This window comes from Chelmon rostratus, chromosome 20 (genome assembly GCF_017976325.1).
Source record: "Chelmon rostratus isolate fCheRos1 chromosome 20, fCheRos1.pri, whole genome shotgun sequence".
Classification (NCBI taxonomy): domain Eukaryota; kingdom Metazoa; phylum Chordata; class Actinopteri; order Chaetodontiformes; family Chaetodontidae; genus Chelmon; species Chelmon rostratus.
In genome coordinates this window covers 5409272-5433322 of record NC_055677.1, presented here as the reverse complement: position 1 = coordinate 5433322, position 24051 = coordinate 5409272, and the positions used below count along the sequence as shown (strand labels likewise).

Genomic DNA, 24051 nt, shown 5'->3' with positions numbered 1-24051 from the left:
AAAATTACTTAAATGATTATCAAAAGGAGTAACTAGTAACTAAAGCTGTCACGCAAATGTGGTAAACGTGAGTAAATGTAATAAAAAGTGCAATAAAAACGAGTAGAAGTGTGAAGTAGCATGAAAAGAATGTACGCAAGTAAAGTACAAGTACCTCAAATTTGTGCTTAAATAAAGCAGTTGAGTTAATTTTGTTTCAGCATTTGTTTACCTTTTTAACCAATACATAAGTTCACGAATCCACCATAAACAAGTACAGATTTTGAATGAACTGGGAGGCAGTGAACACAGAAAATGAGACAGCAAAACATGCTTGTGTTCATTTTTTACATAAATGAATTTCCTTTAATTTCTCAGTAATTTTAATGGCAGAAGGGAAGTTGCCAAAAGCCTCTTCATTTAGCAGAGGTGAAGTTGTTGGTACGCCGTGTCCACTTTGTGTTTGAAATAAATCAGTCCCCTTTTTGCATCTGAAATTGGTTTGTTTTTGTGAGAGTGCGGGTGTTTCCTCATTAAAGTTGCTGGTACATAAACATATTGAAGGATGGAGGGTGCAGAGCAACCAAAAGCGACCAATAAAACCATTTAAGTGTCATAAAAATGTGACATTTCCTCTAAATTCAATAAACAACAGCTTCTCTAATGACAGTGCAGTAACTTCAGATGTAATACTGTAGCTTCTAATGATAATACAGTTAAACAAAGGGTTACTTTATTATTATATTACAATTTACAGAATCAGTTTTTAATGTCACATGATTTGTTGTGGGTCTATGATGGTTATTGTAATAAAAATGTAATCAACACCAAGTAAATCCATTTAGACCAACTGAGCATAATACTGTGGTATATATCCTTTCTTGTATAATTAGTGTCTGAATTTCCACAGTGCAGATTTCAACAGCTTAATGACTCTTCATCATGATAATGAAGAGACCTGGAAACCACTGACCCTGCACAATGAGTGCGTTCAACCCTTTTCCATTATAAAGGTAAAAACAATACAGTGAAAAATAATGTTGTAAGTTCCCAATGTGGCGCAGTCCGGTCATCACAGACCCCTCTACAGCGCTCATGATGGTTCAGACCAACGTGTGAGCTGGACCAGAACATGATCCCTCACTGGCTTCCCACTTGCATACTTAATATTGTGTTTGTCAAAGCATGTTGGCCAAAGCTGAGGCGCTGCTGCCAAGACTTTAACTCAGGTCTGTGCAGTGGTGGGCGAGTGTTTTACCTCCACTTCAGAACCAGTGTTTAGCGCCAGTATTACACGCCAATATTTTTAAATGTGACTATTTGTTGTGCCAAGATGGACAGGAATGATCTGTTCCCCCTGTGGGTTTGATTCTTGGCAGGAGGAAAACCTCTGAAATAACATTATTTAAACCATCAGTCCAATTGTACTGAAACCAGTGCTGAAGACTGTCTTCATGGATGCAATTCATCACTTTTATTTTGACATTTTGACTTATTGTGCAATCAAAAATTACACGATACAAACTGAATTCAACTTTTTTTCACACTACTTAACATAAATAGGATAAGGCAGCGACCTCAATCACACAAGCAGAGGTTAACATGACTGGATAATGTCTAGATTTATTAAAACATGACATCAACCAGTATATCTCTAAAGATTTATAAGTTGTGGTGATGGTCTGCAATCTGCAACCACAATAGTTGAGATCAATGTAAGGTTATACCTTCCTTAAAGAGCACAGAGGTCATGTGTACATTGAAGCAACCCGGGGGCGTTCTACAGTTAAAAATACATATGATACATAGAGACAGTGCAGAAAACATGAGACAGAACCAAAGAAACATTTGTTTTTCTTGTCTGATCTAAGTGACAAGAAGGACCTCAGTACAACCCTGATGCCAGAAAAGTTGGGACTCATCATTTGCAAACAAACTGTGTTCCTCAGTGCCTGTCGTAATCTCCTTCATCCAATCACGTGTTCCCAAAGTGGTGAACGTCTCTCCATCATTGCTTGTGAACGACTGAGTGTTTCCAGGATGCTCCTTTCATTTCCTTTGGAGCGTTCCACATCTTTCCCAGTCTTTTGTTGCTCCTGTCCCAACTTGTTTGAAACATGTTGCTGCATCAGATTCACAATTAGCAGAATTTACAAAAATCAATGAGTTCAAACTTTTTTTTTTTTTTTGCTGTTTTCAATTGAGTTCAAAGGGAATTCTAACATTCTGTTTTATTAATGTTTTTAGCAATCACTTTTTTGGAGTTGAGGTTGTGTTTGTAAAATCCTGGCGACCCTGCTGGACCCATGATTAATGAAATGCAAAGAAAATCTTTGGACGTTACAGTTTTGAAATGAAAATTTTTCCCCTTTTAAGTACTTAGGACTCGTCTACTTGGTTGTGTGGAGTCATGTCATTTGGGAGAAATGAGAAAAAAAAAACATGGAGGATGCAGACCTCTTCAAAATGCTGCAGAAGACCCTGTTGTAAGGCAGTTGGCCAAGCTGATGTACCTGGTTTTTGTTATGTTAAATAAATTAAGGCTGGGGGAGAACATAACAGTGCTCGCTTGTGCAGTGCATGTGTTTCCCACATCTGTAGATCAAAGTGATCCCTGAGCCAAATGCTGTTTATCACCAAATCTCAATACTAGATTGTGGATTTCAACAGCAAGAAAAGAAACTGTAGAGTGAGGGATCTTGGGAGCAGCCGGCTCACCGGATCTCCTTTGCAAAGTCCTCTGATGCGTTAATTTCCTCCTCTCGCTATCTATTTCCCCCCACTGTGAAAGAGCAGTTTCCATTATGCCACAGGTTCACATTAAGGAGATGGGAGCAGGCTGGTACCTGCAATTATCCTTGCTCACCGAGCCGTGGGCCACTCGGTGCCGAGCAACAGCTGGCTCTCTCTTTCCCTTCACCACACACACACACACATGCACCTGCACACTCCCCCCTTTCCCACCCACCCATTCCTCACATTCACCTGCCAAGCAGCTTGATTTATAAGGCCAATGCTCAGAGCGAAGCAAACCACAGAGGGCAGGAAGGGAGAAAGAACAAGCACAGAGTCGCTGCAAAGAAACCTACAGTATGTGACCGTGTGTTACATAATATATTCACGCATAGTAAGAAAGTGATCTGTCATCCTGCAAGCACGGAAACACTGAAGTAGAGTCGGCGTACAATATTGGGCCGATTCAAAAAAAGAAAAAACAGCCAAAGTGGTGATTCATCTCGACGCCCCTCAGCACCTGTCTCTCTTTCTGTTTGTCCAATAACACCAGAGCACAGGTCTTTGATTCTGTCAGCAGCAATGGATCACTTCAAACCACAGAGACTCTCATTCTCTCACATACACTCACACACACACACACACACACACACACACACACACACACACTTCTATAGTTTGCTGCTCTGACTGTCTGATGTGAGGCCTTGGACAGAAAGCAAAGACCAGCATGCTGCATCCTGACTTTTGTTTTCTGCAGAAGTTAATGCAGAAATCGTCAACTTTATTTTCTGTAAGTAACAAGAAATTTAAAAAGGAGGTTTTGCTGCTGAGAGATGTAACGTGCACACCCCTGTTTGTGCACTTCTGGACGTCTTTTTCACAGTTTGAACCTCCAGTGAAATGAAATCTTCATGCTGCAGCCTACAATTGCAGACTTTTCTCCTCTTGTTTGGTTTGAATGATTTTTCAATCAATCAGTCAGTCAAACTTAATTTGTGTAATGCCTTTCATTCCCAGTGCAAATGAAAGCGCTTCACAGATGACTGAGAGTCTGATGATAAGACAGGTACAAACGCCAACAGGTAAAACCTTGAGACTAATGCAAACTAGAAATTAATATGATGAAAATGTAATAATAAAACCAACAAAGTGGTAGAAATAGATTTAAGAGTCAACTAAAAGACAATAAGAGATAAATAGATGAGCAACATGTTTAATGAATGTTTGAATATTTTTCAAAAGGTCAGAAACATCTAAAATGACCTAAATAAAAAAATCTTGTGTAGTAGGAATGTTTTTTCTGCCTCTATATCTTGTATATGTCTAGTTAGTTTAACCTTTTCTTTTTATAACTATTATTAGGATTTTGTTACCAGCACGATGTGAAAATAACTTAATGCTATAATTAAACGTTTATCAGCTGATGTTGTTTGTCAGCGAAGCAGCCGTACTGATACATGTATTCATTCTCAGCAGGAAGGAGTCAACATAAAAACTACTGGAAAATATGTTTATCAATTACAAGGCAGTATGAGTTTAGTCCCTAAAATGCAAGAGAGGTTCATGTTATAAGTTTTATTCCAGAGGATTTATTTTAAAAAGCATCTGTTAGACATGGTTTTATAGGGTTAACATCATCTTAGCTTCTCTGATAGCTTAATATCGCCTGCACGTTTTACAACCAGGTTGTATTTTTTAGGCAATTTCTCTCAAACATAACACACATGGAAGATTTAGCTGTTTTTACCTGACTAAAACCATTAACGTTACCTCCGCTTCGGATAAATACTAATATTTTAAGACGACTGCTAACTTAGGGCCACAGTTGGACCCTTCAGTTTGGGGAAGGGTCTTTTCTGTTTCAACATTAAGATCTCAGGACTGTAAAGAACTGGTTTTTCCCAGCTTGTTGTGGAGGACTTGTGTGCTCCTTCAGATGAAAGCACCTCATTTGCAACTCCCCTCTAGAACAACACGTACGCATCGTTAACCTCAGGGGGCCTTCATCGTCATGATTTCCTTCTGCCAATTCAGGAGCCACGTCCTGCAGCCACGGCTCTTTGTTTTTTAATGAAATGTTCATTAATCACAGTGGATGTAAGGCTCAGGTGTCCACATACAGTTGGCAACGGATGAATAAATAACAATAATAAAAGCATAAATAGTGAAGTTAAAATCTGAAGACTTTCCCTGTCAGTGCTGGAAGACACAGACAGACGGCGAGCCGCCTCAGAGGGCACGCTGGCTAAGTGCTTTGTCAAATCTGGCCTGACTTTCCATCTATTCTAACAACTGCAGTCATAAGCAATCCTGGAGATCTATGAAACTTATCTTCGTCCCTCCTCTTCCCGCGGCTGCTGAGGCAGCACCTGGATTTAAATGACTCGACTGATAGCCACAGAGACGGGAGTCATTTCTGGACACTCCCGTTATGGATGGTGTGACGTCTGAAGGGTGGAAAATCACCCTCAGGGGCCACTGCGCCTCTGCTCTGCACTACATGATGTTTCCTCTGACAGATGTCTGGCAAAGAAGAGCAATGTGGTTTTGTCTGGAGTGCTGGAAGCCTTGTAAATATGTTTATAGACCAGAAATTTGTAGTTATTTTTCCTTTTCCAAAATACATTTTCTTAATGGAAGACAGACGGATAAAGAGGACATGACCTTGGTGCCTTCAGTTCCAGTTACAATCCAGCTTATAAGATGTTTCTAAGCAAATAAGAGAAATAACATAAATTTAATAATATTGTATAGTACAATACGATGAAGCAGTTTCAGAAAGGTCATTTCCTTTGTCAAACTGTGTCTGAAATGTCTCAGCTCCAATAAAAAATGAAAAATAAAATAAAAAATCACACCTTAGAACAAGTAGCAGAACTAAAAATTTAAATTCATTGAATAGTCTTAGAATATCTTAAATAAAATATCTGGAATTAGACTTACATGTTCTTTCTGATTGCAGGTAAATTAAATTATTTTAAGTATGAAAACTCAGCATTTCATGTTCAATTAACTCAATATTTATTAATTTCTTCTCTCAATCTTTGAATAACTCACAATTCAAAACGTTAACTAAAAGGAGCAGTGTGCGAGTTTCAGGCAGATCTACTGACAGAATACAGCAGAAATGGAATTTAATATTTATTAAGTTGAACAAAAATAAAACCACTTCAAATTAAAAGTACGCCAATATTTTTTCCCATTCAAAGTTGAGTACAGAGAATTTTTGGGCCACAAACTTTTTTTTAGCAAAGACTGAAAGGATATTATAAATACATAAAAGAAATTAAACACAATTACAAAAACAATGACAAACCATCTGCTTCTCCTTATTGATGAAGTTATGAGGAAACAGTTCACTTCTAAGAAACTCATCAAGAAAGCAAAAGAGCTTTCCCAAAATGTCAAACTCTTCATTAACGCTCTCATTAACACAGTTTAACAGTCGTTTTAAAGACGCCGTGGTGCTGAAGGCTGGCAGCTCACAAAAACACATGAAAAACAGAAAGTCGACAGCGATTCAGAATGTTTTTAGCTTAAAAAACCCTCCACCTTCAGTGAGGTGGTTAACGAGTTAGTGGACACCGACAGGAGGAGCGTAGCAGCTGCTTCAGCTTCACCTGGCAATTAGCGCATGATGAATCTCATGGAGATCAGTTCATTAGCTGCCGTGTGGCTCTGTTAGCATTCAGCTAGCCTCACATCAGCAGAGAAAAGCTGAAGGAATCAAAAAAAGGATGAGCTCAAAAAAAAAACACCATCAAATATATAAATTGTCACAGTAAAATTCATAAGCAGACAATTAACCTTAAAATGATTTTCTCCCCGACTGCACATATTGATTTTACACACACTAGTTTATTTGACTTCCTGCCAGTAATTAGTTCCTCATATAATGTAACTGAAAGGCTGGCACCAGTGTTTTTACAGAGCAGCAGCCAAGAGCTAGACACCCCCATCTAGTGGGCCCGGGCTCTGGGCATTGATGTAGAGGCATGCTGCATAATCAATAAGCTTTAAATCGAATTAGGAAGCAGTTAAGAGCTCGATTACAGGAAAAGCAGAGTGAATGTGTTAGTTTTATCTCACTCCTGCAGACTCAGGCACGATTTTGGATTTTTGAATTATGCCTTAAAAATTTCTTGCACCTTTTTCATTTCATCTAGCAAGATTTTACCTTTTTTGTTCTGTTATTTTCTAAATGTGTTTAAAAGAGACAAATGCATTGGAGGAATGAAGAGTACATGATGCAGGCAGGATGCATGAGGAATATAGTAATAAGTTGATAATGAATTATCATTTAAATGATTGTTATTTTAAGGTGGACGTGAGGAAAAGCTGAAATAATTCACATAACTTTCAAGAAGGAGTCCTGTATCATGCTCTCCACCTCTTCTACCAACACACCGTACTCTGCCTGACAAACAGTGTGTCCCCTCCTGCCGCCGTCCTTCAGGCATGCCTTCATGTCTCTGTGTGTTTCTGGTTTGGACGCAGTCGACGCGAGCGTCTTCAGCTGCTCGACGGGATCCTCTGGAATATTTTGGATTTGTAAGGCTTTGAACACAGCGGGAGCGAATTTCCCATAGTGAGCTGTGGAACAAAGCACCGCGGGGCACGAACCATCCTGCAGCCTATCAGCCACGACTTTAGCCACGGCGGTGTGTGTGTCCATGACGTAGCCCGTCCGTGTGTGAACGCTCTGGATGGCGGCCAAGCAGTCGTCCTCAGAGCACCAGCCAGCCAGCACTTCCTGCTGCATCCTGCCAAGGAGAGGCTCGGGAACCTGAAAGTGCTGCCGTGCGTCCAAGCGTGTGAACAGCTCCTTGACTAGACGGCCGTCGCCGCGTGAGACGTGGTAGATAAACCTCTCCAGGTTGGAGGACTTCAGGATATCTATAGCCGGGGAGTGGGAGGGCACCAGAGGCCGTCCCCGGAGATCGTACTCGCCTGTGGTGATAAAGTCGGTGACGATGCGGTTGCGGTTGGACGCACAGATGACTTTTCTTATCGGGATGCCCATCTGCTTGGCGTACACGGCTGACATGGCATTGCCAAAGTTACCAGTGGGGATGCAAACATCAATGGGCTCCCCGAACTTGACAACACCGTCTCTGCATAGATCCAGATAGGCTGAGGAATGGTACACCACCTGCAAGAGGAGGGAAAGTCAGCACCTGACAAAAACTGTGGCTGTGCAATCACTGTTTCAACTATCCAAACGAGACAAAATCAATTAGAACAAATCTCTGCATGTCTAATAAAGCTGAAAGGGACATTTTACAGAGATGCTGAGTCTCAACAACATGCACATTAATTCCCTTGTTGCAGGCTAGAATGAGGTCAATGAACACCTGATACAATAATCATGTCCATTTTTCACAAGTATTTTCATTCATTTGGTTTTTCTTAGTTGGGCAATGAAAATGTAAAGAAAGTATGACTGACTATGGCTAAATGAATGGATAAATGTGGAAAAAAAAAACTTGAATTTGATTTCCTGGCTTTAGTTTTTGTTAAATCCTATATGTCCCACAGGACAGTGAGATGATTCCCCTGTAGTCGAAACAAATCCACTTGTTTCAATAATTTTGCAAAATCAGGCCTCATTTTCTTGCACTCCACAGGACATAGTGTGATGCAGAGTAAGTTTTAAAAGGAATGCAATTATATCATCGTTTTAACCATTCTTAGACAATATCTGACTGGAAATATCAATCAGTCAATTTATCTTTTAGGCCATTCTTTACAGAAAAATGCCAACTTTCTCTTTGCATTTGTTGGTTTTCTTAGTTTCATATCAGTGTAAATTGTAAAGACATCACATTTACCTCTTGGAAATTACACTCTATGCATGATGTATTATGTTCATCAGTTATGAATGATGGCTTAATTCCATTTAGCTGCTTCGGTGTCGGAGTATTGTTCATGCAGCCTCATTGTCACACTGTCACAGAACAGAGCTGTTGTTAATGTTATCAGCTAATGCTACTGAGTGAAAGTCATCTACTCGGTGATCAACCCACCTGTGGCAACAGCCGTGCCCAGTTGATGGAGTTGGCGGTGCTGAGGACCGTGCCGTACTCCACAGCGAGGTGCCCGGTCAGCCCAGACTCTCCAAACATCCTCTTCATGGTTCTCTGGCAGAAGTCGAAGTCTGACAGGACGCTGACGGCCCTGGCGTTGCCCTCGCTGAAGCTCGTCATCTGAAGCTTCTGGATCTCACTCACGCCGTCCTCTGGGAAGAACACCAGCACGCCGGTCCTGTGTCTGTCGGTGCCACTGAGCCTGCTGAAGCCACTCAGCACTGCGCTCCCAGTGTCTCCCGAGGTGGCTACCAGAATGAGGTAGTTGCACATCGGCGGCAGGCAGTAGGCGAACAGTTGGGGCATCAGCTGCAAGGCGAGGTCTTTAAATGAGGCGGTGGGGCCGTGAAAAAGCTCCTGAACATACTGATTGTGGATGAGATGTTTCACAGGCGCGACTGCGTCACTTGAGAAGTTAGACCCATATGCTTTGAATATCATTGTCCTGAGATCCAGAGCAGAGACGTCCAATGGGTGTATGCACTTTTCAAGCAAAACTAAGGCCCGTTCTGGGTATGACATGTGAGCTAGTCTCAGCCACTCACGAGCATCTATGTTCGGGAAACCATTTTTGGGAACATAGAGGCCTCCATCTGTGGCCAGACCCTCAACTACCACATCACTAAAGCATGTTTTCTGATTGGACGATTCCACGTTGTCACTCCTGGTTGACACGTATGTTTCTGCAGCGTGGTTCTGATACCTGTCCAAAGCCTTCAGCACCTTCTCCGCTACTTCCTCCTCAGTGTCCCCTGTTCCACACAGCACCCGCACATCAAGCCATTTCTCATAAAACTGTTTCCTGTAACGTAGAAAGTCCCTCATGGACGCCCCTGCCTCCTGGCCCACGATCCTGTTCACCTTCATCCTGGCGAGTCTCTGCATGATGTCTTCGCTGTCCACGTCCAGGTAGACGACGAGTCCGGACTCTTTGACGTGCTGCATCGCTGCAGCGTGAAGAGGGTTGGAGCCTGTCAGGGAAACAACACATCCAGAGGTGGAGAAGTTACACAAAGCCTGGCCTTCTTCCTCCAGGAAACGCTCTCCGCCGACCACTGCCAGCTTTTCAGCCACAGGCATCTTCCATGTCTTCTCCAAGACGTCGTCATCAACGTCAACGGCAGGCAGTCCCAGCCTGTGGGCCACTATCCTCCCCACTGTGGTCTTCCCTGCGCCAGGAGGACCCATGAGCAGGAGGTTCTTGTCCCCCAGCAGTGAGGCTTTGGTGGAAAGCCATGATTTTGACGTTGAAAGTGGTCTCAGGCAGCATCTGACAGCTTTTAGTGGAAGCTGACTTGCAGTCAGTAAACCCATTGAGGAGTCAAACGGCCGCAGTCTGATTACCTGTGTCAATAAACCAATGTTTAAGAGGACATTTAAAACGCAGTTACACTAATGACACATGTTCATTATCCAGCTTGTAGGCTGGCTGCATCCTGCTCTGACACAGTGCTGCAAGTGGCTGCAAGATCTCCGCACGTGTTTTGCAGCCGGGACAGCAGGGACCTGCTATCATACAGTTCAATGAGAGAGACACTCACGTGAAATGAGGTGACCTTATTCCCGGATTTCAAACGTGATAATAATATTTAGTGGAGTCTGTCATAACTTAACAGTCAGTTTCAACGGGCAAAGTACAATTCTGTACCACACACTCGACGGGCGGATCTTTCTGAAGTCGACTAAACAACTACGGTCAGCGCGGAGGGACAAAATTGATGCATCCTCCGTGACAAGTCGAAGGCTCAGCAAGTTTTCCGTTGCAAAAACACTTCAAATTGTCCTTGTTTCTATGCAGTATACCCATTAGTTTTCAAATTTAACGATGTATAAGAGCGAATCACTTAAACATCCCTCACTTTCTGAATGGCAGAAACTATTACAACGACTGACCGGTGTGCTGCATTCAAATGCTTCACGGACGTTCGTTAACATTGTTCTAATTCTAAAGTAGGATTCGCGTTAACATGTAAATAGCAATTTTAATTTATAAAAAAATCTGATAATTCATTACAATAAACGGAATCAGAACCAATAAAACCAAACAAAATACACCGTGACATATCTGCTTTTGGAGACAGGTGATACTTCGTATAAATCAAGCGGCACATAGCTAAGTGTGTGCCTCAGCAGAATGAAAGGAAGAAAATGTCGTAGTTGGATAAACAAAACGAGTTCATATAAAAACAAAAAAACGAGGTGCATTAAACCACGACGCAGCCCGTAAACTTTACACGTCAGCAGCTCGGATCAGATTTATCGCTTTACAACTGTCATGAAATGCAACATTTGCTCCCTCCGTTGCCTAGCAACTGGCCTGGGATTTTGTTGTCAAACAAATCGCGCACTGGCCCAAGAATTTCTAGCTAATGTTAGCTCGGTCACGTTAACTAGCTAGCTAGGTGAACTTCATTACTGTGTCCTTTTGATCCTTCGCCTGCTCAAAGTCCTTCAAAATGTCAAAAACTCTTCATCCACCAGAAAGCGTCTACAATCTTATTCCTAAGGAAGAGGGCCATGCTGAAAAACCACCAAGGTAGCTTCTTTAAGAACACAAAATTACTTTAACGTATCTTAGGCTCGATCGAGCTAGCGTTAGCTTTATCTGGCTAAGTCAACTAGTTATTAAGCAGGGACTGGTTAGCTAGACACAAGGCTAGCTACAGTTCAAGGAGTTGTTTATACGTCTATGGTTGTTATAACCTTAGCGGCTAAAACAACAGTTTGACCTCTAGATGGATTTAGCTTTGACCACATCAAACAAACCAGTTTGGAATTAGCTAAGAATGTTGATGTTTTCTGGCTAATAGTCTAACATTAGATCTTATTTTTGAAAAACGTTTAAATTGATAGTTATAAGGAGCATTTCTGTTGTGGCTGCCGTCTTAAAATTTCCTCTTAATTGTTTACAAATGTTGTTTTATTTTATTTTGGCATGTAAATCAAGGAAAGTGATTAGAATTTTAATTGCAGTCTGTCTTGTTTCATTAATAATGAATGCATTTGAAATGGCTGATCTTTTTCTCCAATGTGTTGCATGTGAAGGTATATGTCCAAGTATAGGCCAACAGTAATTCTTGAAAAAAAGGCAACCAAGGATGCGATGCGGACCATGGGACCAGCAAAAGTAGAGGTGCCGTCCCCAGACAAATATCTCAAGAAGCATTCACAAGAGTCCAAATTACCACAAAGTGAGTTCTCCTATTGACTTTTTGACCAATGTGTGAGTGTGTCTTTGAGCTGTGATTGCATTATGTACCTTCATATTTATATGTACTTTCAGACACAAAGTGTTTGAAAGAGGTCCGTACATGCACTGTGAAGAAACCAGCTGTTCCTGCGAGGACTGACAACCCACCTATGGGTATTCACACCAAGAGAGACTTTATAAAGACAGTTACAGCAATGCCAGTAAAGCCCCAGCCGAATTTTGTAGACACCAGCATGGGACACAAGCAGCCCCTTGAGAATTCAGGACTTCTCCCCAAGTACATCAGGAAAATGGTATTTTTCTGCAATACAGCACACAAGAAAAAATTGAGACATTGCTTGCTTGAGTCTGCTATACAGCAATTGGATAGGTTTAGAAAAATATAACGTATTACTACAACATAGATTTGAATGCCAGAGAAAGATGACAATTAGCATGTTGAAAAATCTAGAATATATTCACCTCTTTATTGGGGCCTGATCTAATAGTGTATTCTTTCAACTGTGAACATGTTGTCTAAAGTTTCCAGTTCCTGTTTGCAGCATTACGGAGAAGTACCTGAGTACCTGCGGCAGCGCAAGGAGGAAGAGCAGAGAGCTCAGCAGGAGTATGACAACTTTGTGAAAGAACAGAGGGAGCAGAGAGCCATGAAACACCTGTCTGACAAGGAGAAGCAGACTGCCCTGGAGGTACTCAAACACATGGCCTTACAAATGACAATCCTTTCCCTAAAACAGCAGGGGATCATACAGACACTGGGAACAACTTGAGGAGCACAGGAAATTAATTTCATGATTTCATGTCTTTGAAGTTTTTAGGAAAATACTTTTCTTCTGTCCTAATAAGACAGGATAAAACTGCCATAGCATGCCATGGCTGATTGTTTTTACATATTTAACAAGAGGTTTGGAGGGTATGCACAGCAAAATCAGAGCATTAAATTACCTCTGAAAGTGTATGCTTTTTGCCTTATAAAATCCTTGAATCCTGGCAGCTGCATTATCAAGCTTACTTTATTGTGACAGTGATGGGTTTCACTTTCCAGAGCCTGAAGAAGAAGTGGGATGAGCTGCACCATGAGTACCAGGGCCTCTCTGTTGTCACAGACACCTTGTCAAAGAGGTCCCGCAAGGAGCATCTCGAAGCTGCAATGAAGCAGCTGGAGAACGACATCGACCTCTTTGAGAGGTTGAAGACCATCTACATAACCAATAACTAGGACAAATAAAAAAAAATCTTACTCAATCAGCAAAGACGTCACCTTACATCTAATATCACATGGACTGAAGTCTGCAGTCTGGCCAGTAGTTGAGATACTTTACTGTGGATTATTAGGGCTGCTACTGTTAGGACAAAAAATCCTTTGAAAGAGTGCCTCTATATGTTAGAGATATACAATTTCAGCTCTAGATAATGACACACAGTTATTTCTTTATTCCTTCCCTCCTGTCTTCTTTTTCACCTTCCTGTCTTACTAATGGAATTTCTTGGAGAACTCTTTTGCAGATTCTTGGCTGTGTGTGCTCTGAGAGTATCCTTTAAAGTCAACTCCATTCTGACTCAATAAAAGTTACAGCATAGAAACTGAACCAAGTATTTGTTGTTGTTTCCTTTTTCTTTTTTTACGTTCTCCTTCAGCGGCTTGTGATGCGGCCACAAGCCAGCATGGCATCACATGAAGCTGATTATCCCTATAATTCTCCACGACTAAAACAACGCTGTCCTTTTACGCAAATGACTCAAGCGTGATTCCACAGCACATGAGGCCAGCCAGGACGTCTGTGCATATCTTTTTCTTTCTTTTGTGTCTCATTGTTTTGTGAATGGTCGCTGAGAAGAAGGCAACAAAACTGTAAGTACTGCTTTTGCAATAATGGATTAGAATGTCGTGCAACAGTTTGCTGTAATTCACATGCACAGGCAGAATGTAACGTTACGGTTGTGGCAGGAGATGCTTAACCCTCATGTGGTTTCTCTTCTTCTTGTTCTAGCTTTTCTCTGTACTGTAGTTCAGAGAAAGATTTAAAACCTTTCGTTATTTGGTCTAGTACAGTAAACTACGTCTGTGTATTTCCACTGAAGGTCACTGCTACCTGTATCCTGTCCTCTATCTTGACCCCAGTGAAGACTGTTTTCACCCTGTCAGCACTGCTACACATGGACAACACAGAGCTGAAAAGAGGAATTGTGGTATGTTCATAACAAATGTCATTCAGTCAAAATATCTAGTGATGAATTCAGTACTATAGCACATTTTTTTTAACCCAACATCAACAGAGAATGGCTGCATTTTTGTAATTTGCTCAGCTGTTGGAGCTATTAGAACATAACATGTTTGTGTTATTCTGAACCAAAATGGTATTTTATCAAGCTTAAGTCAATGTTATAAGCTTAAACGTTAGAGATGCTCAGGGCTAACTCTCTCTGTATTTATCCCATGAGCTTCATATTCATTCTTTATTTTCCTGACAGTTTAACTATGAACAGATCCTTTTTTTTTTTGTTTTGCTAAACATTTCATTAGCTACTGCTGCTGTTTCCAGTATCAATAACACTGTTATCATATTATCCTTGCTGTATTTTTTTTAAGTTAAACTAGAAGCTGCTAAATTTTGTTGTCAGCTGCTTTGAATTTTAGTTTTTAAGATTCCCAGGTTGTAAAATGCCTCTACATGAATTCAGACATCAAAATTTCCAATTATTTCTAGAGAAATATCAGTAGCAGTCATGATTATATTTCTCTTAGGCTTGGGAAATCAACTGGTCTTTCTAGTATTTAAACAGGGCTTGTTAACATGTGGCTGTTCCCTCTCAAATATTGCTCGACTGAGAGCTGTACTTCCATTCCTAACAGTAAGCTGTCTGTCGTAGATCAAAGATGACTGGCCAGGGTACAGTCTAGACCTGTTCACTTACCCTGAGCACTACCATGAGGACATAGAGAGTGTTTACATTCCGCATGGAGTAATCATGAACAGGTAAAAATACACATAAACACCCCTGCAAAATGATTTTTTAAAAATCATTTTCTGGTCATCTGTACTCGTCTTGATGCGATTTGTGCTGCAGGGTCGAGCGTCTGGCCCACTACATCACGGACGACTTCGGGGACAACAACATAATGGTGCTGTGCGTCTTGAAGGGAGGCTACAAGTTCTGTGCAGACCTGGTGGAGTTCATCAAGGTTCTCGGCCGCAACTCCAACAAGTACCTGGAGACCCGGGTGGAGTTCATCCGTCTGAAGAGCTACCAAGTAGGTGGACTGCATAGTGTGCTGAAACACTGCTGCGTACAGTAAAGCAGGCTTTGAATTAGGCCTCTTTTAAGAGTGAGTGTATTATTTTTTTCATTTGTCAGAGAGTTACTGCAGATCAGATGTGAAGTGTCTGACCTGCAACATTTATTTTAGTTGCCCCTTTTTGTCCCAAGTGTTTGCGGGACCAGTCACGACCTGCTGCGTCCTCTGCTCGAGTACAGCCAGGAACCTTTGTTTCAACTTAACTTCACTTTTTCCCCTCATTTCCTGTTGATTTCTATCTATGATACAATTACAAAGTACTGATGTGATTTGTCAATTATTTGATTGATTGTTATCATTATTACATAGAAAATTAATTGACAAACTCAATAATTGAGAGAAGTGATTAATCATTACAAATATTCACTGGTTCCTTTACTACAATTATTGGACATCTTACAAATTAAACATTTTGCATACAAAACATATGAAGAGCTCATAAATGTGATAATTTGTTATAAACTACCAACAGTATATACATCTGAAATGAGTAAGTGACAGAAAATTAATTGGCAAATTTTATATATTGACAGTAAAGACACTTTCTCATGTTTCACATCAGTCTTGTCACTTAAGGCTGCGCCTGACTTTGGCTTTGCCACCAGATGTCACTGTTGTTCGTGTTTAGTGAGGAACGAGCAGGCTCAGACAGGACACCTCAAGGACAATTGATTGTGGAACTGCAGAGCTCAGGTCATGAAAATACCACACTGCTAATTAGTACCATTGCAGCTGCCAACAGAAACATCTTATGACACTGTCTAACACCTGGAATGTATAAACCAAGGATTAAACTCTGGGAGTGATATAGTATTGTTTACATTCACTTTGCAATTGTCACCACAGTCACTTATTATTCTTTAGTGTGTTTTGGCACATGTCCAGAATGATGTGATTTACATTTCTCTGCATGTGGTCACATTCCTGCCCACCCTTTACAGAACAGGGGAGGATTTACTGTTTCTGCTTTGAGAATTGGCTTTCACACAGGTTTCTGTAGCTACAGTGACAGCCTTAACTGAATTACAGATTATCAAAATAAAAAATAATCAAAACATACCTGCAGGGAGTTGACAGGCCTACATGAGAATTATTCAAATGACAGTTCAATTCATTACAGTGCAACTTTATTTGTGCCTGTAAGGATAATTGTATGCAGCAGCTTGCCACCCAGATCAGCAGATGCAAACACAATGCATAGATAGAGGAAGAAGCAACTAAAACAAACTATATGTGGAATTGGCTTTAGATACATTAATAAATAAATTAAAATATATTGTAATTTATATTCATATCTTTATTTAATGGAACTGTACTGAACTGGTGTTAAACAACATGGCGGCAAGCAGCAGTCACTATGACTACATCAGAGGACAGTGTGTGAGTGATGACGCTGTTAGTCAATCTCAGGTCATGATGGAGTCATGTGACCTGCCCCCGGGGCCGGGCTTTTGTCCATGTCACTGCTCCTCTTATCCAAGTGATGCATCTGTAGCCGACCGAATCCAACTTCAAAGCTGTCGGCCTTCAAAGCTTTGCCCTGTGCTTCCTACGGGGACAGAGAGAGCCCGCCTTTGTTTAGGTTAAGGATAAAATTTTTGTAAAAAATAAGTCTCCCTTTGTGTTTTAGTCTTGCATCAATGCTGCAGACGGTTCTTTCCTGAGTACTGTGCAGCAGAGCCAACATGCATCACAGACCGTTTATTGTAATATCTGGTGGCTGGAAAGAATAAATCCTGATTCCATATAAACAAACACTGTTGATGAAGGAGCAAAAGTGCAAAAAATCAGCAACGATGTGGAAAATAAGCACAAAATTGAAGAAAATAATAACATTTTTCGTCTTGTCCTCCCCAGAATGACCAATCGACAGAGGAGCTGCACATCATAGGAAGCAGAGATCTTTCTTTCCTGCGTGGAAAGGTGTGTTAAAAAAAGTTCGCCTCTTAGTTTTGGGAATTATGTGGTCCATGGGGTTGCACTCTGTCAGTATTTTATTCTTTAAGAGAAACTGCCTTGGCCTCAAGGGGGAGCTGTCAGTTAAACTCTCAGAACTCTTGCACAGGTGAACAACAGATAATTCACTCGTAGAGCTGGGTGTTCCTCTGAGAATACATTGATCTGAACTAAATGCAATTCCATTTTTTTGTTCTTAATTAATAGGCAACACTGTTTTGAATATGTTTTATTGCCCCAAACTCTCCCTTGGACCAGAACTCACTCCTGCACTTCAACTCTTAAAGCTTTCTCCTCACAACCGTCCTCATTTCAGCAAAACAAATTTACTTTACAAGTTTACTGACTGTTCATGCCTGCTGAGCTCCGGCATGAACAACCGAGGAGTCTGTAGATCACGCAGGATCACGAGGAATGATCCATTACTCTCCGAGACAGACGCAAGACAGAAACTCCACTTACTCAACCGAATGGGTGCACAAATATGCCGAGACATGTTTTCGTCAAAAGACTGATGTTGAATTCCCTAAACTGAGATGTCAGACTGTGCTGTAGCTAAGATACATCTTCACTGTGGGTGAGGAAAAACAGACCACCACCTTGCACAGAAAACATGAATCACTGCACTTTGTTCTCTTGTTACCATCCTTCACCTCGTTGGAAATATTGAACCACCCACAAAGTCTCATGTGTTATCAAAAAGCAAATTATTAGTCATAAGTCTTTGTGAGCCTTATGCTGAAATGTTGAGTCACAGCTCCAGGTAGACTGTGAGTGCGGTGCAGACACCGCTCCTTTAAAGGGTAACGATAACACCAACCTAATGACAGTATAGTAAATGCTGAAAGTTGAGGCTGCAGGTTCTCTGGTTTCCATGAGTAGATCAGCTCTGTTTTATTCATCACCCTGTCTCACTGTGAATTCATAGCACTCAGATGTCTTAATCCCAAGTGTTGTTATGATAATCAGAGTTGTTACGTTTATATTTAGCGCAGCTGTATGTGTGAAATAGTGTGCTAATTTCTGAAGGAGGAACTATTGCAGCATGGATGAAATGCTGTTCAGAGGAAGAGGTGATTTATTGCTGCTGATGAAACTTAACGTAACCTGTTATATTCACAAAAATATGAAAGCTGAACTTTTCATCTTATTTGCCAAATTTCCAGTTTGCCCTGAAATTGATATATTCATTATAAACCTTTTTTAGCCATGCTAGCAGCGCAGCTCCGGGGATAGGAACGCTAGTCTGTTGATTGGTCTGCCACTTTGTTGCAGGGATTGATGTTGAATTTTGTTCAGGCAGTCATGGTTCCCCGAGGATGAATCGTGGTGACCTTGCTGATCCCCTGGTGATTCATCTTGCGCTGCCATGAGGTTGACAATTTAATGTTCATGTTCCTCTCAGGATGACTCGTAATAACTTTTGTGATCCAGTGACTTTTCCTTTAGCGGCATCAGCAGGTCCAAAGTTTGTCACTTTACCTACCTTTTGAGCACGCTAGCATGCTTAAGTTAGCATTATCACAGCCTCACAGACTCTTAGTCCCTTAGCTTTCTGTACCTTTAGAGCATTTTGATCACGACTAGCATTGATTGATGATCACCAGAGTCAGGATTGATTGATTGAGCTGGAGGAATCAACTAAAACCTGTGATCCAGGGATCCTAGGAGAGCTATAAATTCCACTGATGCTACACGCAGTCAAATAATTCCTGCTGCAGAGCTGGCTGTACAGTTGTTTACAGTTTGCAGCATGCAGCAGGACAGGTTAGTTATGTTTGATGTTTTGGTTTTCTGTACATGTCCCCATCGACTTTCTCTCAGCGTTGTGTAACAGTGTTCAGGTGTAGACTGAGAGAGCATTGGCTTGCTGCCTGCATTCTCTCCGATCACTCTCCCCGAACCATAGATACTCTCCACTGGGCTCACAAAGAGCTCCATACACCCAGCCAAGGGAACAAGGAGTCATTTGAAACCCTGCAGCAGGGAAAGTGTGCAACACCCGGACACTTAGAAGTGACTTTTTGCTCGCTGGAGAGACAGATGTTCATTACTGTGTTTCTTGTTAAGGAGCTGAGGATGCTGCCAACACTGTTGCTATAGATACCATCTGTAAGAAATGTATGTGTCAGAGAAACAATCAAGCCTTTATTTTCACTTTGTCTCAGCAGTGTTTTGCTAATGTTTGTCTCTTTTTTCTTACATGTTACAAAGAGTGTCCTCATTGTTGAGGTGAGTCTCAGGTGCAAATAATCTTCCTCCCATCTGCTCTTACTCGCTGTGTAGTTTCTGTATTAAACTGAATTAATTCTATCAAGCATCTCCCTCAAGTTTCCACGTTGTTTGATGCCTTTGAAGACTTTTGTTTGCACTTCTTTTAGTGTCTCGTTGATTGAGAGGCCATTGTGCTTGTAAGAGCCACGTCTTCTTTTGTTTTTGTCCTCTCTCTCTCTTTGAGATCATGTTTCAGTTGTAACTCGTCAGAAGCACATGAGCAAAGTATCACAATTGCTGTTTTGTTGTTGTTATATTGAATGCTTGCCATCTTTAAAACATGAAACATAAGATTTTCACTTTTTTTCAAGCTGGAAATTTCCTTCTGAGCTTTGAAAAGCAAAAGTTAGAAAAAGTTTCTCACCCTACAATCTGCATATCTGTCATTCTGCACTCAGATGTCCCACGTCCCTCCCTCTTCATCTCTCCCTCTTCCTTTGCTCTTCCCTTCCCTAAGGCCATAGTTGACACAGGAAAGACCATGAAGGCCCTTCTGAAGCATGTGGAGACCTTTGAACCTAAGATGGTCAAGGTCGCAGGGTGAGCCAGTTTCAGCCGTCTGTGTTTTCCCCACCAGGGGAAATGCCAAGCATGTGACGAGCACAAGAGGAAGATATCGCTTGTCCGCGGTCACTGTCTCGTGTCCGTGGGCTGTTCCTATGCACTGCAAGATCACAGAAACAAGATGTTTACTTTCATGTTGAAAGTTTGTCTCCTCTTTTACTTTATGTTCTCTCTACTGTAAATTCTATCTATGGATTGGGATTTGATTTCTATTAAAATACGTAGTAAATACAAGAGATCAGTCCTGTAACATTTTGTAAATTAACTCTATATTTGATGTGTTTCAGTCTGTTGGTGAAGAGGGTCCCTAACATGGCTGAAAGTCTGACAGACTGTAAGTGCCCCTGGTTTTAATGTTGTTTATTCCTCTCAAATTATTACACTTGTACAGACTTGATAATCACTCTGCATGGGATATGTTTGCCAGTCAGTTAGAGGAATCAAATGCATGTTTCTTAACAAGTGTGGTTCTACACTTTGAAATGTGTTTGCCCTAATGGCTGCCGCATTGAACTCCATTCACAAAGTACCAATTTCTGCATTGCCTCATAGCTTAATGGGTAAGGCATGTACAGTACCATATGAATGCATGTTCCTTGATTCAATTTCAGCTGGGGACCTTTGTTACATGTGATACCCCTTTCGAAAAATAATCTTACAAGTAGTCCCAACATTTATCTTGAAAAGAAGTCCACAATCCCTTCATAGAATCTCGAGTCTCATCAGTAGATTTGACCTCTAATGTGTCTTTGTGCTGATGTTGAGAATTTTTGTTTCGTTAAAGGGGTTTATGTTTGGAGATGAGATTAGCAGATATCCGAGCCTGTCAGTCATCCATGATCCACAGCTCCACCACGTCCTCTCTGACCAAATCAAGGTTCTCTGGCAGCAGTAAATGACATTACAGCATGTGTGATGAGCCCAAAGCCAACCTTCAGAATGCCCATTTTGATACCAATGCATGACGCAACCTTCAACAGTTCCTGTTTTCTTGTAATATCCCAGGAAGAGCTGAAAGAAGTCTGGATTTAGTGAGCTCAAACAAAGCACTGATAGACATGTAGGAAAAAGCTGCTGGTGTTAAAAAAACAAAATGTATGTTTTTATGTCATTCTTCCCCAAATGAGTTTTAAAATGTGCGTTCTCTTTTCAACCTTCATATCTGCTCTGATAGATGTTGGATTTGAAATTCCCAACCACTTCGTTGTTGGCTATGCTTTGGACTACAATGAATACTTCCGTGACCTGAATGTAAGTCCTGAGTCTGCCGACGCTGCAGCACACCGCACATGACCTTTTGAAGAGCTAAGAGAAAGAGATGAAAGAGACAGATGGGGGAAAAACACAAATCAAAGAGATGCACTCCTCCCACTGAAACCTAAACTCACCCAACAGGTATCCTCCCTGCTAGAGGAGACTTTACATGTAGGCAAAGCAGCTCAAATCACGACTGTGTGTAGTGAGTCAATGCAGAAGACAACCGAAATCTGCATCCAGGAGTTTTCACGTGGCCCAGATGGAAAGACTAGCACATGAGGATTATATACCACCACGTTGGTCCACACTGACATATCTCAACAAGTATCAGAGGGATGTCATTAAATTTTGTAGAGACACAGCTTAATATTTTGTCTTACGACAAAGTACTTGCAAACTTATGACAGCCTCATCAGCCTCAGCTGTACTTTGTCTTTAGCGTCAATTAGCACAGTGCTAACTCACTAAACTAAGATGCTGGTAAACATTAGCTGCTAAACATCAGCACTTCAGCATTGTCGTTGTGAGCATGTTTCCATGCTGATGTTAGCATTTAGCTCAAAGCACCACTGTGCCAAAGTACAGCCTCACAAAGCTGCTAGCATCACAATAGACTCCTCAGTCTAAACTGCAAACGCTCAACTCTCAAATACAAAGAAAAAAGAAATAAAATGGATGAAATATTGCTTAAAATAGCAACAGAACAGGAAAGTTACGCTAACCAAGATTTTTTTAAACAGGTAAAGATATCTAGTCTCAAAGAACCAGAGTTATCTCAAAAGCAGTGTGGTACTGCAAACTGCCACACTGCTTTTCAATAAAGCAGTTTTTTACTTGTCAGTGTTGATCGAACAGCTTTATAATTCTGGAGATTCTAGTTTCAAGCGTTAAGTTACTCAGAACCAGTTAAAAGTTAAAATAATATCTAAATTAATGGTTGTCAGGGTTCAGTGTGTAGTCTGACACGTCTCTTGGCTAAATCATGATAAACATCGAGATGATCTGCCATAGTGACCATCTCACATAGTCCCTCCGTGTGCTTTGCAGACTGACTCACCTTTTTCTTTTTTTATGGGGCATTTTTACATTTTGAAACCTCGTAAAGAAATCGAACCCCCGTCTGAAAAGCATGTCTGCCATTTCTAGCTTTTCTCTTCTGACAACCTCACCGGTGCTTTAAACCCATCTTACTCCACTACGAGCTCTGAGTCAGGAATGCGACGTACCCTCTGTTTGCTCTGACATCTTATTTCAAGCCAGATTTCTCAGCCTGAAATTAGTAAGTGCAAACTTATGTGAATCATCTTTATATCTGCAAAGACGTGGCCTCAAATTTACCTCTGACTCATGTGAAACACTAAGCCTCAACCTACTCCCATTGCTTTGTGTGTGTGTGCGTGCGTGTGTGTGTGTGTGTGTGTGTGTGCTGCATGTACTGCATGTACTGTACGGGTGTGTGTGTGTGTCTTGTGCATGTTTGAGGGGGTTGGTATGCATTATGAAAGTTTGGAAGTGGGTGACCTGTGGAATGTAGAGGTTAGGATCTCATTATCAGGCAGAGTTAAAGCTTCCCTTCTTATCTGTCCTTATCATTCCGGAGAAATATGAGTTGAACCCCTGGGACGCCCAAAGTTAGATTAATGATTGTGTCATATCTTTCTAGATTACCTTCCCTGCTTTCAAATGATTGCAAGCTTCATCTTTTCATACTGTATATGGCATATTGAGGCTCTCAGAAGAGGAATTTCCCATTGGGCAGGGTGGTCTTAAGCAAATATTTTGCCATTGTTAGATTCAAAGTTTTGGACTAGATTGAAATGTTCTGAAGGGCTATTTAACATTACAGTTACACGCACTGATTTTTCTTTCTCCCACTTCTTCTTTCAGCATATCTGTGTCATCAGCAAGACTGGAAAGATGAAGTACAAAGTTTGAGAAGAATCAACAGAGTTTAAGTGATGCTCAGTTTCAGCAGCACAAAACAAAACAGTCGTCTAACGTCTTCAGTAACAAGTTTAATTCAGTTTTGTTTGTGTGCTATTTTCTTTAAATGACAAATTCTTTCTGAATAAAAACATTTGTATTTATATTTGTATCTAGCGTTAATTTTATGTCTTAAAATGAAAGAACGTTCTTCCTCTCAAAGCAGGCAATCATTACTTTTTGAGAAATCATTACTTTTCTCCATAAAATCTCAATAGATTTAACAACTATGTTGCCTCAACCTCCCTCTTCGCATTCTGTTGTGATGCGCAGGAGAACAAACACAATGGACAAATAAAAGAAAGACATGCTGGCCATTAGGAGAGGACGATGGTGACAGATGGAGAGAGCTTATGGACACTGGCATCCCTGTGCCCGGATGACGCCCACTCTGACTCATGGAAAACACACAGTTGGTGCAGCAGGCAGCGTCTCTGTTTGTTCCCAACTTTAATCAGGCCGTGCTGGAAAAACAGAAGCAAATGCACGAGGATCAACCGAGTATTTGGCTAAACTTGAGATGAAAATTAAACCTGGAGTGTCCGTTTACTATGTAAAACTACCTTTTACATTGAAATGCATTCTCAAGAGATACTCATAAAGTAATAATAATTTCACTGACTAACACAACACAAGTTGCTCCTGCTCCAGCCAGTGCAACATGAATGTCAAATTTATTTAAAGTCCATTTTTCATCAAAAATACTT

The 24051-nt window shown here is 41.0% G+C and overlaps 3 protein-coding genes across 3 annotated transcripts; 2 read left to right on the top strand and 1 right to left on the bottom strand.

The window, feature by feature from the left end:
* Positions 1-6652: 6652 nt before the first annotated feature.
* On the bottom strand, positions 6653-10405 carry LOC121624234 (threonine synthase-like 1). The gene is made up of 3 exons (XM_041961874.1): positions 10343-10405; positions 8742-10145; positions 6653-7867 (listed from the first exon to the last, which is right to left on the bottom strand). The coding sequence occupies exons 2-3, from the start codon at positions 10113-10115 to the stop codon at positions 7064-7066; spliced, it is 2178 nt and encodes a 725-aa protein (XP_041817808.1). The 5' UTR covers positions 10116-10145; positions 10343-10405; the 3' UTR covers positions 6653-7063.
* An 852-nt stretch (positions 10406-11257) lies between these two features.
* On the top strand, positions 11258-13231 carry enkur (enkurin, TRPC channel interacting protein). Its single transcript, XM_041961839.1, is given in 5 exon segments — positions 11258-11337; positions 11847-12030; positions 12126-12305; positions 12555-12701; positions 13058-13231. Coding segments are annotated over 5 exon segments (765 nt in total).
* A 938-nt stretch (positions 13232-14169) lies between these two features.
* On the top strand, positions 14170-23296 carry prtfdc1a (phosphoribosyl transferase domain containing 1a). The gene is made up of 9 exons (XM_041961520.1): positions 14170-14202; positions 14884-14990; positions 15082-15283; positions 17168-17233; positions 19481-19498; positions 19998-20080; positions 20392-20438; positions 21279-21355; positions 23249-23296. Exons 1-9 carry the CDS (start codon positions 14170-14172, stop codon positions 23294-23296), a joined length of 681 nt encoding a protein of 226 aa, XP_041817454.1.
* The last annotated feature ends 755 nt before the right edge of the window (positions 23297-24051 follow it).